Below are 17,371 nucleotides of genomic sequence, written 5' to 3' on the forward strand. Positions count from 1 at the left end.
GACAGGGCAGCTGATGGTGCAATGAATTGGGGTACAGGCACAGAGATGGATTCCCTACAAAACAAAAAAGGACAAGAGCTGTTTTTGTCCCTTCAATTAATGACCCACTAATGGAGTGATAACCTCAAATTGCTGTTTCAAAACTAGCGCTCCTGCAATGTCATTAGTGGGTTCTTAACTCAAGTGAAACATATACATACCATCATTTCTCATTCATAAAAAAACTGTGCTTCTGCATTTAAAAAGTAAAACATTTGCATTTATGTAGCTCCTGATCACATCCTTAGGATGTTATGTTTTTATTATTAATTCTCAGGATATGGGTGATGTTAGTAGAGGGCCATCTCAACTGCTGCAGTCCATGTGGTGAAGGCACTCCCACAGTGCTGCTAGGAAGTGAATTCCAGGATTTCGACACAGCGAAGATGAAGGAACAGCGATATAAGTCCAAGCCAGGCTGCTGTGTAACTTGTATGGGAACTTGGAGGTGATAGTGTTCTCATGCCCCTGCTACCCTTGTCCTTCCAGGTGGTGAAGCCCATGGGTTTGGGATGTGCTGCTGAAGAAGCTTTGTTAACTTGATGCAGCACATCTTGTAGATAGTGCACACGGCAGCCATGGTGTGCCAGTGAAGGAGGCAGTGAATGTTTAAGGTGGTCGATGGGTTGCCAGTGAAGCAGATTGCTTTACCCTGGATCGTGTGCAGCTTCCTGAGTATTGCTGCAGCCTCATCCATCCAGGTAAGTGCAACATATTTCATCACACCCCTGACTTCTGCATTATCGGTGGTGGAGAGGTTTTGGGAAATCAGAAGGTGAGCCCTTCTGCCACACAATGTCCAGCCTCTGACCTGCTCTGGTAGCTATGACATTCAGGTGGCTGCTGTAGTTTAGCTTCTGGTCAGTGATGATGCCCAGGATGATGATGGTGGTGGCAGGGCAGTGAACACTCGATGATGGCAATGCCACTGAAAGTCGAGGGGTTGTTTAGTCTTTCTCTGGCTGGAGATGCTCATTGTCTGCCAATTGTATGGCAGCTCAAGCCTGGATGTTGGCAGGTTGAGCTGCGTATGGGCATGGACTGCTTCATTATCTGAGCAATTGAGAAAGCAATTCACGACGAGTTAATTTTGAAGTTATTCTGTCAACTTATGCAAACCAAGGCCTCACAATCAGTAAATGAGATGAACGTCCAGGTAATTTGTTTTGCTTGGTGTTGATTGAGGGAAGATTATTAAATGGATAGCAACAGGCTTTCCAGCCCTTATTTGAACAGTACGATAGGATCTTTTGCATTCAGCTGAATAGGTAGATGGACCTCATTTTAATGTGCCACCTGAAGAATGGATATGGTGATCTCCCTCAGTTAGGAAAAAGTATTGAGCAGAGATGATACTGTCCTCACAAGGAGAAAGGAAGGAAATTTAAAAGGGAATTCAACTTATACGACAACACCAGGCTGCATTATTACGAGCCATCTGATGGCCTTGTTAATTGGTAATGATAATACATTCCGTAGCTGGACATAAAAACTGTGAGGAAGAGAAAACTGCTGTGCTAAAATTTGACTTTCTTGAAAAAGCAACATCGCGGGTTTTCGGTGGAAAACCATACAATGTGGTATACTTAGATTTATAAAATGCTCTCAATAAAACTCTTCATGAAAGATTCCCTACTGAAACTGAAAGCAAAAGGAATGAGGTAAAATGAGGATGTGGATAAGAAATTGACAAGGAAAGTAAGTTTCAGGCACTTGTTAGGGAAAATGTTAAGGAAGCAACAGATGAAGAGACCCGAGATTCAGAAACCCTACCAGTTAAATTTTCAGACAATGTTGAATTAAGGCAGACATAAGTCAGTGGAAAGGATCTACAAAAAAGAATTAGCTAAAATCTGGAACTGGACAACTTAGTGCCAGATAAAATTCAATGCAGACTACACCATGGAGAAAACATAGATGTCAAAGGTAAGCTGCGGTTGGTGTAATAATGGCTAAAGTGGAAAGGCATCAGGGGTGATGATAGATTAGCACTTAAAGTGCCAAATTACTGTGCAGCAGCAATGATAAAGTAATCAGAATGTTAGATAGCTAGGTCAATTTAGTTTAAATCCGAAAATTGCTAAGTTAAAACTGTACAGTGTCCTGGCCAGGCCTCCTCTTCAGTACTATGTTGAGTTCTGGTCACCAAGACATAAGGGAAACTTTCAAAGTACGAAGACTGTGCAGAAATAAGACACAGAGAACCAGTGTGGACACGATGGGCCGAATGGCCTCCTTCTGCACTGTAACAATTCTGTGATTCTGTGAAGTCTGATCTCCAGCAGCAAAGAATTGCGTTACGAGGGACGATTCGAGAATCTGGGGATTTTCAGAACTTGAAAGGAGGTGACCGAAAGGGTTGTAGATTAGAATTACACTATTTATTAAATGGTATTGATCAGCATTTAGAATGGTCTTCCAGGTAAGGTGGGGGAAGTGAAAACATTAGGGTCTGTTAAGAGACAGTTAGAGGATGTGATGGGGAATGTGACATTTTCACTCTGGATAAATGAACTTGGATCTAATGGCCTGATTCATTTGTGCTGATCTTGTGATTAGAGCCATTTCAGTGGAGTTGGTGCTACACTGTGAATACATTGCTGCACTGTGAATACATTGCTGCAGATAGGAAAGAGCCCTTACCATCCTGAGTGGTGTGAAACAGGGCTGTGTTCTCGCACCCACACTTTTTGGGATTTTCTTCTCCCTGCTGCTTTCACATGCGTTCAAATCCTCTGAAGAAGGAATTTTCCTCCACACAAGATCAGGGGGCAGGTTGTTCAACCTTGCCCGTCTAAGAGCGAAGTCCAAAGTACGGAAAGTCCTCATCAGAGAACTCCTCTTTGCTGACGATGCTGCTTTAACATCTCACACTGAAGAATGCCTGCAGAGTCTCATCGACAGGTTTGCGTCTGCCTGCAATGAATTTGGCCTAACCATCAGCCTCAAGAAAACGAACATCATGGGGCAGGATGTCAGAAATGCTCCATCCATCAATATTGGCGACCACGCTCTGGAAGTGGTTCAAGAGTTCACCTACCTAGGCTCAACTATCACCAGTAACCTGTCTCTAGATGCAGAAATCAACAAGCGCATGGGTAAGGCTTCCACTGCTATGTTCAGACTGGCCAAGAGAGTGTGGGAAAATGGCGCACTGACACGGAACACAAAAGTCCGAGTGTATCAGGCCTGTGTCCTCAGTACCTTGCTCTACGGCAGCGAGGCCTGGACAACGTATGCCAGCCAAGAGCGACGTCTCAATTCATTCCATCTTCGCTGCCTTCGGAGAATACTTGGCATCAGGTGGCAGGACTATATCTCCAACACAGAAGTCCTTGAAGCGGCCAACATCCCCAGCTTATACACACTACTGAGTCAGCGGCGCTTGAGATGGCTTGGCCATGTGAGCCGCATGGAAGATGGCAGGATCCCCAAAGACACATTGTACAGCGAGCTCGCCACTGGTATCAGACCCACCGGCCGTCCATGTCTCCGTTATAAAGACGTCTGCAAACGCGACATGAAATCGTGTGACATTGATCACAAGTCGTGGGAGTCAGTTGCCAGCATTCGCCAGAGCTGGCGGGCAGCCATAAAGACAGGGCTAAATTGTGGCGAGTCGAAGAGACTTAGTAGTTGGCAGGAAAAAAGACAGAGGCGCAAGGGGAGAGCCCCAACAAACAAATTTCTCTGCAGCACCTGTGGAAGAGCCTGTTACTCCAGAATTGGCCTTTATAGCCACTCCAGGCGCTGCTTCACAAACCACTGACCACCTCCAGGCGCGTATCCATTGTCTCTCGAGATAAGGAGGCCCAAAAGAAGTTTGACTAGAACATGACAATTTTTAGGAATAAGAAAAATCCATTATATTCAACTTGTCCATTTTTATCCAGAGATCACCTACCCTCCTTTTCACCATATCCACTACTATCTTCTCTTTCCAGAAACATAGAACCCATTTATATTTTTTGCTTCAATAACCCTCGTTGGACACTCATTCTACAAAACTTTTACTCCTCATTTTTAACATGTACAAGTCCTAAGCTTGGTTTGGACTGCATTACAGGCAGAGGCAATCAAAGTCCTTTCCTTGATGAAACTGGCCAAGGCAGTGAAATTCACCCCAGGATGTGGTGGGCGTGGGTAGAGTGGGGGAGGGGGAAAAGGTGAAAATCTCCTCCTGACGATAACTCTTGAAGGTTGCAACTAAAAGAATTTGGGATGAGAAGTTCAGATACCAGGAGGCGGAATAAAACGCCTGTCAGATTTGGCATGATTTACCAATCACACTCAGAGAGGCAATCATTCATCCAAAAGATAGAGTGGAAAAGGACCTTTTCTAAAAGTTTGGTAGGGACTTTATCTTAAGGAGCAACAGCAACAAAAGTCATTCCTCAAGAAAAGTGAAAAAGGAAAATAATTTGAAAAGAAACAAAACCTCTTTTACAAGTTTAGGTAGCAGGAGTTTGTTGGAGCTGTATTATAGATGACTCCAGGTTAATTCACATTTCCTTAAGCATAGTCCTCATTGGTGCTCCAAACAACTTCCAGTTATCTTCAGTTATATGTATTGGAGAAGCTGGGGCTGTTCTCCTTAGAGAAGGTTGAGAGGAGATTTGATGGAGATTTCAAACTTTATGAGGGGCCTGGACAAAGTAGATAGAGAGAAACTGTTCCCATTGGCAGAAGGGTCGAGAACCAGAGGACACCGATTTAAGGTGATTGGCCAAAGAACCAGAGGTGACAGGAGGAAAAGCTTTTTTTACGTAGCGAGTGGTTAGGATCTGGAATGCACTGCTTGAGAGTGTGGTGGCAGTTTCAATTGTGGCTTTCAATAAGGAATTGGATAAGCATGCAAAGGGAAAAAATATGCAGGTCTATAGGGAAAAGGCAGGGGAGTGGAACTCACTGAGTAGCTCTTATGATTCTATAACTCCCACTGTATGGAATTGCTAATCCAAGCAGGACATTTAAATATATAGCCTTGATTGAAGCACAGAATTCCAGTCTACCAAACCACTTCTCATTAACTCCTACACAAATTGTGATCCAAGCAAAACATTTCAATATAAAATGGTGATACAAGGATAAAATTCCAATGTACCAAACCACTTCCAATTCACACTTCTTGTATATAGTATCAGATCCAAGTACAACATTTTAAAGTGAAGTCCTCATCCAAGCGCAGAATGTTCCTGAGTTATCCAGATTTGGTTATCAATATCTCAGACATAGTCCATCCATAAATGACTCGAGACTAGAGACAGAACATTTCAGATAATACTGGAAACACTCGGTAATTCTGGCAGCATCTGTGGAGAGAGAAACAGAGTTAACGTTTCAGGTCTGTGACCTTTCATCAGGAGGGGCTCTGACCTGAAATGTTGGGCTGAATTTTCGATGGGATGTGGAGGTGTGACCGATGGTGGGTGAGCCCACAATTTCTCGTTACCAGCTGGCGGGTGGTCTGCAGACATGGTCCCCGCTCCGGGGAATTTTCATTGAGGCTGGATCCGGGGTGGGGGGGGGTGGTGGTGGGGTTTGCCAGCAGCAGGTAGCTAGTCAGGCCAATTCAATTACCCATTGGAGGCAGAAGCTGTCTGGAATTTTTGGATGGCAGGTGGGCACCCCCCCCCGGCTGAGGCCGAAGCCTGGCCAATCAATTGAGGTGACCCCCCTGGCAGCAGACCGGGGGGGGGAGCGGCTAGCAATCTCTCATTGAATTTAACACCCAACAACAATTGCCAGAGGGTTGCAGCTGCAGCCATTGGCCGCTGGTGGAGGGGGCTCATCCTCTACAATGACAATGTGGCAGCTGTGGCTGCTTTTTACTGTTAATCTTTGGAAAATTCTCCAATGGGCACCTTCATCTCGAGGCACCCTCTCATTCCCCTACCGACATCGGCAGCTCCCACCTCTGACCTGAGGCTGTTGACCATTCAGTGGTGCGGGGCCTCCTATTGGTCCTCCATCCCTAATTGGACGGGGCTCCAGGAGGCAGCATTTGTGGGTTGCCCATTCTGCATTTCCTCCTTACAGTGGGATCAGGACCCATGAATGAAGATTCAGCCCGTTAACTCTGCTTCTCTCTCCACAGATGCTGCCAGACCTGCTGAGTATTTCCAGCACTTTCTGTTTTGCTTTCGGTTTCCAGCATCCACAGCATTTTGCTTTTGAACATTTGAACTTTTGAACAGTAGATACTTGAATAACTTTTGCGTAAAATATAAGTTTTTCATCACATTGTGTTGTTTTGTTTGGACTGAATGATTAAATATATTTGAACTGAATGATTTAGTAAATTATACTATAGATATGTTAGTTACATGTTAAAGAGTTTATAGATATCCATATCTTAAAACATGTTCGAGGGAAAGCCTTAAGATTGGATCCTAGTTTTCATAGTTAAGAGTGTTTTTAAATATTTGTGTATTGGCAGTCAAACTAGGATGTTATTCAGATGTACAGAGTGCATTATAGCTGAAGTCATTCCAGTGCTCATCCAACAAGCATCTCTTTTTATTCATTCTCGGGATGCGGGCTTTGCTGGCCAGGCCAGCATTTATTGCCCATTCCTAAATACCCTTGAGAAGGTGGTGATGAGTCCCCTTCTTTAACCAGAGCAGTCCATGTGGTGTAGGTACACCCACAGTGCTGTTAGGAAGGGAGTTCCAGGACTTTGACCCAGCGACAGTGAAGGAACGGCCGATATAGTTCCATGTCAGGTGGTGTTCCCATGCGCCTGCTGCCCTTGTTCTTCTGTAGAGGTCGCAGGTTTGGAAGGTGCTGTCTAAGGAGCCTTAACGAGTTGCTGCAGTGCATGTTGTAGATGGTACACACTGCTGCCACTGTGTACTGGTGGTGGAGAGACTGAATGCTTAAGGTGGTGGATGGGGTGTCAGTTAAGCGGGCTGCTTTGTCCTGGATGGTGTCAAGCTTTTTGAGTGTTGTTGGAGATGCACCCATCCAGGCAAGTGGAGAATATTCCATCACACTCATGATTTGTGCCTTGTAGATGGTGGAAAGGCTTTGGGGAGTCAGGTGATGAGTTACTTGCTTCTTGAGTGTTGTCACAACAGTATTTATATAGTTGGTCCAGTTAAGTTTCTGATCAATGGTGACTCTCAGGATGTTGATAGTGGGGGATTCAGTAATAGTAAAGCCACTGAATGTCGAGGGGAGGTGGTTAGATTCTCTCTTGTTGAAGATGGTCATTGCCTGGCACTTGTGTGGTGTAGATTTTACTTGTCACTTATCAGCCCAAGACTGCATATTGTCTAGGTCTTGCTGCTTGTGGGCATGGGCTTCTTCAGTATCTGAGGAGTCACGAAGAGTGCTGAACATTGTGCAATCATCAGCGAACATCCCTAGTTCTGACCTTATGATGGAGGGAAGGTCACTGATGAAGCAGCTGAAGATGGTTGGGCCTAGGACACTACCCTGAGGAACTCCTGCAGTGATATCCTGGGAATGAGAAGATTGGCCTCCAACAATCACAACCATCTTCCTTTGTGCTAGGTTGGACTCCAGCCAGTGGAAAATATCCCCGTTGATTTCCATTGACTTCATTTTTACTTTAGCTGCCACACTCAGTCAAATGCTGCCTTGCTATCAAGGGCAGTCACTCTCACCTCACCTCTGGAATTCAGATCTTTTGTCCATGTTTCGACCAAAGCTGTAATGAGGTCTGAAGCCAAACTGAGCATCAGTGAGCAGATTATTGCTGAGTAAGTGCCGCTTGAAAGCACTGTTTACGACGCCTTCCATCATTTTGCTGATGATCGAGAGTAGACTGTTGGAGCGGTATTGAATTGGATTGGATTTGTCCTGTTTTTTGTTGACAGGACATAACTGGGCAATTTTCCACATTGTCAGGTGGATGTTAGTGTTGTAGCTGAACTGGAACTTGGCTAAGGGTGCTGCTAATTCTGGAGCACAAGTCTTCAGCACTAGAGCGGGGCTGTTATCAAGGCCCAGAGCCTTTGCTGTATCCAACGTTCTCAGCCATTTCTTGATATTACGTGGAGTGAATCGAATTGGCAGAAGACTGGCTTCTGTGATGGTGGGACCTCAGGAGGAGGCTGAGATGGATCATCCACTCGGCACTTCTGGCTGAAAACGGTTACAAATGCATCAGTCTTGTCTTTTGCACTCACATGCCGGTCTCCCCCTTCATTGAGGATGAGGATGTTTGCGGAGCCTCCTCCTCCCGTTAGTGGTTTAATTAACCACTGCTATTCAAGACTGGATGTGGCAGAGCTTTGACCTGATCCATTGATCACTTAGCTCTGTCTATCACATGCTGCTTCTACTGTTTAGCATGCATGTAGTTCTGTGCTGGAGCTTTACTAAGTTGGCACCTCATTTTTAGGTATGCCTGGTGCTGCTCCTGGCATGCCCTCCTGTACCCTTCATTGAACCAGGATTGATCCCCAGGCTGATGAAGGGTCAGTGACCTGAAACGTTAACTCTGCTTCTGTCTCTACAGATGCTGCCAGACCTGCTGAGTATTTACAGCATTTCTTGTTTTTATTTTGGTCTCCTGGCTTTATGTTAATCGTAGAGTGAGGGATATGCTGGGCTCTGAGGTTACACATTGTGGTTGAATATAATTCTGCTGCTGCTGATGGCCCACAGTGCCTCATAGATGCCCAGTTTTGAGCTGCAAGATCTGTTCTGAATCTATCCCATTTAGCACGGTGGTAGTGCCACACAACACGACTGAGGGTGTTCCCAGTGTGAAGACGTGACTTTGTCTCCACAGGGATTGTGAGGTTGTCACTCCTACCAATACTGTCATGGACAGATGCATCTGTGACAGGTAGATTGTGTGAGGTTAAGGTCAAGTAGGCTTTTCTCTCTAGTTGGTTTTCTCACTACCTGCTGCAGACCCAGTCTAGCAGTAATGTCCTTCAGGATTCGGCCATCTCGGTCAGTAGTGGTGCTACCAAGTCACTCTTGGGGATGGACCTTGTAATTCCCCATTTCAGAGTACATTCTGTGCCCTTGCCACCCTCAGTGCTTCTTCCAAACAGTGTTCAACATGGAGGAATACTGATTCAGCAGCTGAGGGAGGTGGTAATCAGCAGGAGGTTTCCTTGTTTATGCTTGACCTGAGACTTCCTGGGGTTTTAAGTCAATGTTGAGGACTCCCAGGGCCACTCCCTCCTGATTGTATACCACAGTGCCACCACCTCCAGTGGGTCTGTCGTACCAGTGGAACAGGACATACCCAGGGATAGTAATGCAGGAACCTGGGACATTGGTTGTAAGGTGTGATTCTGTGAGTTTGACTATGTCAGGCTCTTGCCTGACTAGTCTGTGGGACAGCTCTCCCAGTTTTGGCACAAGTCCCCTGATGTTAGCGAGGAGGAGTTGACAGGGTCAACTGGGCTAGGAGTGCCTTTGTAGTTTCTAAATCCGGTGCCTAGGTCGATACCAGGTTGTCCGTCCTACTTTATTCTAATTATTATTTGTCGTAGTGGTTTGGTACAACTTACTGGCTTCCTAGGCCATTTCAGAGTCAACCACATTGCTGTGGGCCTGGAGCCACATATAGTCCAGACCGAAGAAGGACAGCAGATTTCCTTCCCTAAAAGACAGTAGTGAATCAGACAGGTTTTTACAACAATTCAATAATTTCATGGTCGCCATGACTGATACTAATTTTTCATTACAGATTTATTTAATTAACTGAATTTAAATTCACCAGCTGCTGTGATGGAATTTGAGCTCATGTTTCCCTGGATCACTAGTCCAGGCCTCAGGGTTACTGGTCCAGTAACATAACCTGTACGTTCCGGTACCCCAAGTAGGCTTTGCTGCTATAGTAATCTGGATCAATATTTGTGGCTGATTTTTTTTCTGTAGGGGTGCAGAGCCCAATTATAGCACAAGAACTTCCAAGTGGGCTGAGATCGGTTAGTCCAGAACAGTCCAATGATTGAACCTGGGAGCTGTGTGGCTTACTGCCATGTCAAGTGATGTATTTCCCCACTCAATGGCTAGGAAGCAGTATAGGAGCATTTTAGCACAAATACTATATTTTTCACATCCTGAAAAGGCATGGCAGTCACTCTCCTGGACTAAACTCTGGGCGAGTGCTGGGGTTGACTTATTTCCCTTCTTGTGTTGGTCTTCCTAGAAGGTATTTTGAGTGTTTGAGGAGTTGTGGTGGGGAGGGGGGCTGCTCTTGTATTTTGTAGGTCTCCAGGAAAGGGATCCCTCAATGCTTGGCACGTCCCAGCTCCCGGTGGAGGCCATATACCATGTTTTGAGTTTTGATTTACTTCTAATTGGCCATTTGTTTTTAATCAAGTACTTTTTGCCTCCAAGGATGGAATTCCAAAGATATATTCTTCATTATGGGTCATGTATATGTAGAGTTACACACACTAACTGGCAGCAAAGAGACATGGATAAATTAAGGCTTAGAAATTGAATCCTGCCTGACGTCAGGCATGATCTGGGTACAGCGGCTGTTGCAAACACCTGAAGAGGCCGACGGCAAAACCAAGCAAAATAGGTCTGTCAATCTCGTTTGCTTGTTGCCGGTGAGCTGTGATCGCCAATCATGGCCCCAGAGGGAGCTTGGTGGTTGTGAGGGGTAGTGAGAGCAGCTAGCTGTGACCCCAGCTCATAGCAATCATGAGAGGGCTGAGCACAGATGGCCAGCTGATCACAGGTTGAATATGGAGCCAAGAAATAACAAGTTGTTCGAAACAATCAAAATATCACTTCTTTTATCAAATGTTCAAAGTCATGTAATTGTTGTTCTTACAGTTTGCTCTGTGATTCTGCTTTGGTTAAAGGAGGAGTTTTGTTGGATGTTTCAAGTTATTTGCTGAGAACAGTTAAATCTTTGGGAAATATTGCTACTACATATTAACTGCAGGTTGTTGCTTCATGACATGTTATTCAAAAGCATTCCGTCCTGGACTCGATGGGCTGAATGGCCTCCTTCAGTGCCGTAATGACTCTATTCAATGACTCTATGACTTACTGGAAATCCTGATGGGCCTGTCCCTCCTGGCTCCCCTCTTTTACCCTGTAAATAAATGCAAGGATTTAATGATTAGGTTGTCAAAAATATGAATCACATGTTAAAGTGCTTGCCAGAAAAAATTACATATTTTGGACAATTTAAAAAATAATATTGGGTGCCTCTGGCTAATTTGGTTTCACCTACCCTCTGTCCATCTGGTCCAGTCTGACCTAGTTCCCCCAGGGATCCCTGTAGGAAAAAGAAACAAAATTAAAATAAATTAAAATTATTATTTGAGGCAGTCATGTCTTTCCTAGCTCAGTGAGTTTGGAGCGAATGCCTTATTTATCCACTAACATACAGTTGGCAACTATTGGACTGAATAGCATATCTCCTCTTTTGGGTTAACTGTCATTTGAGGTATTACTAATATTCATGTGTGAACAAATTACCTGCTGCAGATTATTTCCAGTGTGCATTCAGCTACATTTGTGCGATGCACTTTGACATAGAAATTAAATATAAATTTCAAAAAATTTTGCCAGCTATTTTAAGAACTGCAAAGAAAGCCAAAACTGAAATACAGTTCAATAGAGTGTAAAATCTTTTGCAGAAACAACATGGAAAACAAAGTAATTTCATAAATACCCTGGCTTCATAGCTTTCATATAATCCACTCAATATTAACAGCTGGTCCCTTTTACCTGAAAATCATCCTGTGAGTGGCTTAGTGTAACCTAATTCAGGTACTGAGAACATTCTTAGAACTTACTTTAGAAGCTAATGTGTAAATAGTAAAAACAAATTAAATAAATATTTGACTTTTTATGAACTCTACCTTGTGGTTACTAAATGAACAATTTTTAGCAATTCCAAAAGAAAGAACACAGCTTCCATGCTGGGCTGCCGTCTTCCCTTCTAGACTCCCCGTCACATACCTTGATACCTGGTGAACCTGGCTCTCCTGGAGGACCATCAGAACCTCTTGCACCCTGAAAGACAGAACAGATGATTTGAACAGCAGGTGTCTCTCTCGCACTTCTTCCAACTTTTAGCCTCAGCAACAGAGTTGGTGCTGCACTGGGATTCTTCCTATATTTCTTCCGATATTCCTTCCTGTATCCCTATTTGTATAATTAACTGGCCTGCTTACTTTCTGATTTTGTTTTTGTTGCTTTGTTCTCTGAATCCTCCCTCTTTTCCCCTCCCACTCTACTCCCCTGTTCTCTTTCAATAATACCAGAAAATGAAGCTCTATCGGCCGTCTGAATAGAAGATTTTTCAATCTGTGACTGGTTGCCTGTCTGAATGATTAATCCTTTTAAAGACACCAGTTAAGATCTGCATCAAAATAAGAGCATTGTACAACAAGGAATATACTTTCTGAAAAGAGTGCGCATGAACTGAGATTGCGCACATGTCCCTAGTTTATAAAGTATATGTACTAAAATTCAGGCATTGGAAATTACAAAACTTATTTTTGATAAGTCCATAGACAAAAGAAAATGCATATTTTATCTTCAGTACACAGAAAGTTTCAAACAATTGCAGATACTTTCGCTAAACAACCACAGCTTATCTTCAGTTCCTGTGTCTCCCAGCTTTCCAGCATGTGATTTGTATTGTTTTTGTTATTTAGAATGAAAAGCATAGTTGTATTTCACCTGGACATACCGCACATTTTCAGATGGTATATTTTACTTGTTTTAAGGTTCTTGTTTGTTTTTAAAGAAACAGTTCAGAACACAGAGCAAAGATCCTGCAGTTACAAATTGATGGGATGGTTAATGTGCAGAGGGAATTCTAGTCTTTCATTTCCATTAAACTTGATTTCTCCTGGAATTCTGCCCTGGGTCGCAGTTGTATTTTAGTCCCTCCTTCTGGGAAGGGCAATCCTCTAAATATTGGGACTAGATTGTGTGCTACCTGATAATGGAATATAACAGTTAAGTAACTAGAGACTGAAAACCGAAACTGTGTCCTGTTTATATACTGCATTCATTCATTGACTGGATGATTTTGGGTTTGAGTAACTATTAAGGATATGTACAACAGCTAATGGCTAACTGACATCTGGAAATCAAAAACTGTTTCAAGTGGCTACAATTGACATCCAACTAACATCAAACTGTTGCGATGGATAGAAAGTTGGTTGGCAGACAGGAAACAAAGAGTAGGGATAAATGGGTCTTTTTCCGAATGGCAGGCAGTGACTAATGGGGTACCGCAGGGATCAGTGCTAGGACCCCAGCTATTCACAATATATATTATTGATTTCGATGAGGGAACTGAATGTAATATCTCCAAATTTGCAGTTGAGATGAAACTGGGTGGGAGGGTGAGTTGTGAGGAGGATGCAGAGAGGCTTCAGGTTGATTTGGATAAGTTGAGTGAGTGGGCAAATGCATGGCAAATGCAGTATAATGTGGATAAATGTGAGGTTATCCACTTTGCTGGCAAAAACAGGAAGGCAGGCTATTATCTGAATGGCTATAAACTGAGAGAGGGCGATATGCAGCGAGTCTTGGGTGTTCTTGTACACCAGTCGCTGAAGGTAAGCATGCAGGTGCAACAGACGGTAAAAAAGGCAAATGGTATGTTGGCCTTCAATCGCCTTAAATCTGTGCCCTCTGGTTCTGGATCATTCGGCCAATGGAACAGTTTCTCCCGATCTACTCTGTCCAGACCCCTCATGCTTTTGCACACCTCTATCAAATCTCCTCTTAATCAGATGATAAGCATAACATATTTTATAGATAGGTGCTGTTAGAATCTTTACTCATCACTCAAGATAACTGGAAAAAAAATTAATGGCACTAATTACAATTCATTTAAGAAACAAATAAGAGCCAATGCAAGTATACATCACATAGGTAGTTGGACAATTGAGGTCAAAAACATGTCGGCAATTTGAATCACAAGATCTGTTAGAAGAAAATCCAGGTTTATTTAAAACAACTAGATGTGTTGAACAAAGTGGAGGGGGGAATTTGGTACAAGCTCGTTAAGCATTCGTATGGAAACATTGGTGGCCATTTCTATCTTGCAGTGCTCAAATAAAAATTTTCACATCACAGCAGCATAAAAGCTGGACTTTTCGCACCGTTTGCACTGATCAATATGTCAGTCGTACTGATCAGCTTGCATTGGGTGCTCCATTGCTTTCTGCATGTGACAAAGTCATTGGTCATTTGTGACTGACTTCAACCAGCACTGTGACTGCCTCACGATTTGTTTGCCTTGCAAATCTACTGCATGCAGTCCCAGAGGCTGTGACAACCAGGGGAGCAGCGCCACAGGCTGGTATTGTAATGTCCTTCCGCAAATGTGGCATTTCATTCCACGAAGGATGTGAAAATTATTTTGTGGCGGCAGAGATAACATTAAATTATTATCTGGACGAAGGAGTAACCGGGGTATTCTGCAACTGGTGGCAGGGTCCCTGGTGAAGATGGTGTAAATGTGTAAATGCTTTGCGGAACACCTCCGCTCAATCCGCAAGCATGACCCCGAGCTCCCGGTTGCTTGCCATTTTAATTCATCACCCTGCTCTGACACCCACATTTCTGTCCTTGGCCTGCTGCAGTGTTCCACTGAAGATCAATGCAAGCTCGAGGAACAGCACCTCATCTTCCGATTGGGCACTCTACAGCCTTCAGGACTCAACACTGAGTTCCACAATTTCAGAGCATGACTGCCATTTGGATTGCATTGTTTTAACCATGTACCAGTCTCGAACTTGTTTTTCATGTTTTTGCTTTCGGACAGAGCTGTTCATTATTCTGCCACTAACACTATCGCTGGACAAATGCTTTGTCTTTTACTACGGCGATTACTACTCTCTTTGCCCTTTATTCCATGACATCTTTGTTATTTTATCTCTCCTGCCCTCCGCCATATCACAGACCTTCCCTTTTGTTCTTCTCTCCACCGCCCCCCCCACCCCCCGACCCCGCTTTTCACTTGCTCAAAACCTATTACATTTCTAACCTTTGCCAGTTCTGATGAAAGGTCACTGACCTGAAACATTAACTCTGTTTCTCCCTCCACAGATGCTGCCCGACTTGCTGTGCATTTCCAGCACATTCTGTTTTTATTTCAGATTTCCAGCATCTGCAGTATTTTGTTTTTAATGTAAGTGTGTGGCTGCTTTGATAGGAGTGTTCCCTTAACAATGTCCAGAGTCCAACTTAACCTCCACCCTATAAAGGCAAGAGCTGGAACTTTCCTACTACAGTTGTGTAAACAATCACCATATAAAGCACCGTATAAAGATGTTGAAAGAAGTGGGAAGGATTCTTCAAATGTCCAAGTTAATGCGACAAAAACCGTAACGCTTTGATCTTGTAAAAATCAAATTAAATGTGTTATTGTTTGAGACCGGTCATATGATGTTTTGCATTATTTTGGATAAAATAGTCAGTTTCATCTTGGGATGCTTGGACGTGCAGAAACTTCCCAATCTGGGGAAATCTAACATGCAAAGATTTACAGGAATGAGTCTGAACAGCACATTCACTTTTGATGAGGGGGTTCACATGTGCCAAAATACATTTCCTGAACATGAGCAGCACAGTGCGACTGGATCTGTCGACAGAAACACATATAGAAGTGTGAAGACAGAATGCAAAGAATCTGAAAGGCAAGGGGTATTTTGAATTTATAATTTGGGTTGTAAACTGGAGAGGTTACGCAGATCTCATCCTCTGGCCTTTGTAGGACAAGTAACCTGTTTTGATGACACTTTGGCCAAACCATTTTCGGTACAAATCTTTGGAAGGTGGTTTTCCAAAGAATTAGACAGAAGTTTGGCAGTCCCAAAGACTTTCAGGTAAAAGCAAAATACTGCGGATGCTGGAAATCTGAAAAAAACCGGAAAGTGCTGGAAATACACAGCAGGTCTGGCAGCATCTGTGGAAGTGATGCTCCACATATACTGCTAGACCTGCAGAGTATTTCCAGAACTTTCTGTTTTTATTGTAATGACTTTCAATGCTGACAAACACCAGCTTTCTTTCTGGTAGGTATATGGGATGGGGAAGATAGACAGGCAAGGAATGGAGCAAAGAACAATTTTATACATGTGATCCTCAACATTAAGGTGAGAGGTTATGGTCGAACCACATTGTGACATCAAATGTAAGTGATCTGAAAGCCCTGAATGGATCTGTTTTGTGTTATTCAATGTAAGCTCAATGGTTTTGTATCTTCTATATAGATGGTATGAAGAGAATCAAATTGACAAACTCAATGGAAAAGAAACTGCCAGTTTTATGGAGCAAAACATTCAGGGAAAAGAAACCATCTCTGCATTTTTGGAAAACATGATTGAAAGAGGTTGCCAGAAATACAGAGACAAACGTGGGGGACATGTCAGACTGATAAAACCAGGCCAACTCAATAACAAACTGCCTCTTCATAATACCGTGTATGTCTTCAAAATGGAGGCACATGGAAGGTAGGACAGCAGTAATGTGCATGAAGGTGCGTTAGCATCATACAGGCTTCTGTTGCCACATTGAGAAAAGTTATACAAGGGAGACAGCAGGATTCGCCGAGGGCAAAACCGGACTGACATCAATCTGTGGAGTATCAAATTAAAGAATTCTGCTGTGTGCTGATTTCTTTTGACTGCTGTAGCCTTTTCCCCCACAAGCACTGGAAATGAATTCTTCTGAAATAATTTGTAAATTGTACGGTGATGAAAGCGAGGAGTGCTAGGACGGGAAATCATTTTAGATTTTCCGCACCATAGGTCTGTGCTAAATTGCACAATTGTCAAGTGAGACGGGAGACTTGCTCGCTCCCCACATGAGCCTTAATTTTCTGTTGATCTGTGATTTCCTGATTCCAGCATGCCTGCTGGGTGAGACTCGCCATTAGTAGCGCACATTTGTCAAGTCAGCCCGTAAACATAGGAATAGGAGCAGGCCATTCAGCCCCTCAAGCCTGTTCCACCTATCAATGAGATTCAAACTGATCTGTATCCTAACCCCATTTACCAGCCTTGCCTCCATATCCCTGAATACCCTTGGCGAGCAAAAAACTATCGATCTTGGATTTAAAATTATTAATTGAGCTTGCATTTACTGCTTTTTGTGGGAGAATTCCACCCTTTGCATGATGAAGTGTTTCATAACTTCCCTCCTGAATGGCCTGGCTCTGATTTTAAAGTTATGTCCCCTTGTCCTAGACCCCCCACAACAGTGGGAAAAAGTTTCTCTCTATCTCCCCTATCAATTCATTTCAAATCCTAAAGATCTCAATCAAATCACCTGTTGTAGCTAGGTGAGGAGGGGGGTCACAGGCTGCGGTGGGGGGGGGGGGGTGGTCACAGGCTGCGGGGAG

General features: G+C 43.6%; 1 protein-coding gene across 1 annotated transcript in view; it reads right to left on the bottom strand.

Moving 5' to 3' along the window:
• col27a1b (collagen, type XXVII, alpha 1b) overlaps positions 1-17,371 on the bottom strand; it is a 592,171-nt gene that overhangs the window by 127,202 nt on the left and 447,598 nt on the right. The window contains exons 29-31 of the mRNA XM_068012172.1: positions 11,962-12,015; positions 11,228-11,272; positions 11,042-11,086 (exon numbers count right to left, since the gene is read on the bottom strand). Coding sequence (XP_067868273.1) covers positions 11,042-11,086; positions 11,228-11,272; positions 11,962-12,015 — 144 coding nt within the window. The remainder of the gene's footprint in view (positions 1-11,041; positions 11,087-11,227; positions 11,273-11,961; positions 12,016-17,371) is intronic.

Source organism: Heterodontus francisci, chromosome 32, assembly GCF_036365525.1.
Source record: "Heterodontus francisci isolate sHetFra1 chromosome 32, sHetFra1.hap1, whole genome shotgun sequence".
NCBI lineage: Eukaryota > Metazoa > Chordata > Chondrichthyes > Heterodontiformes > Heterodontidae > Heterodontus > Heterodontus francisci.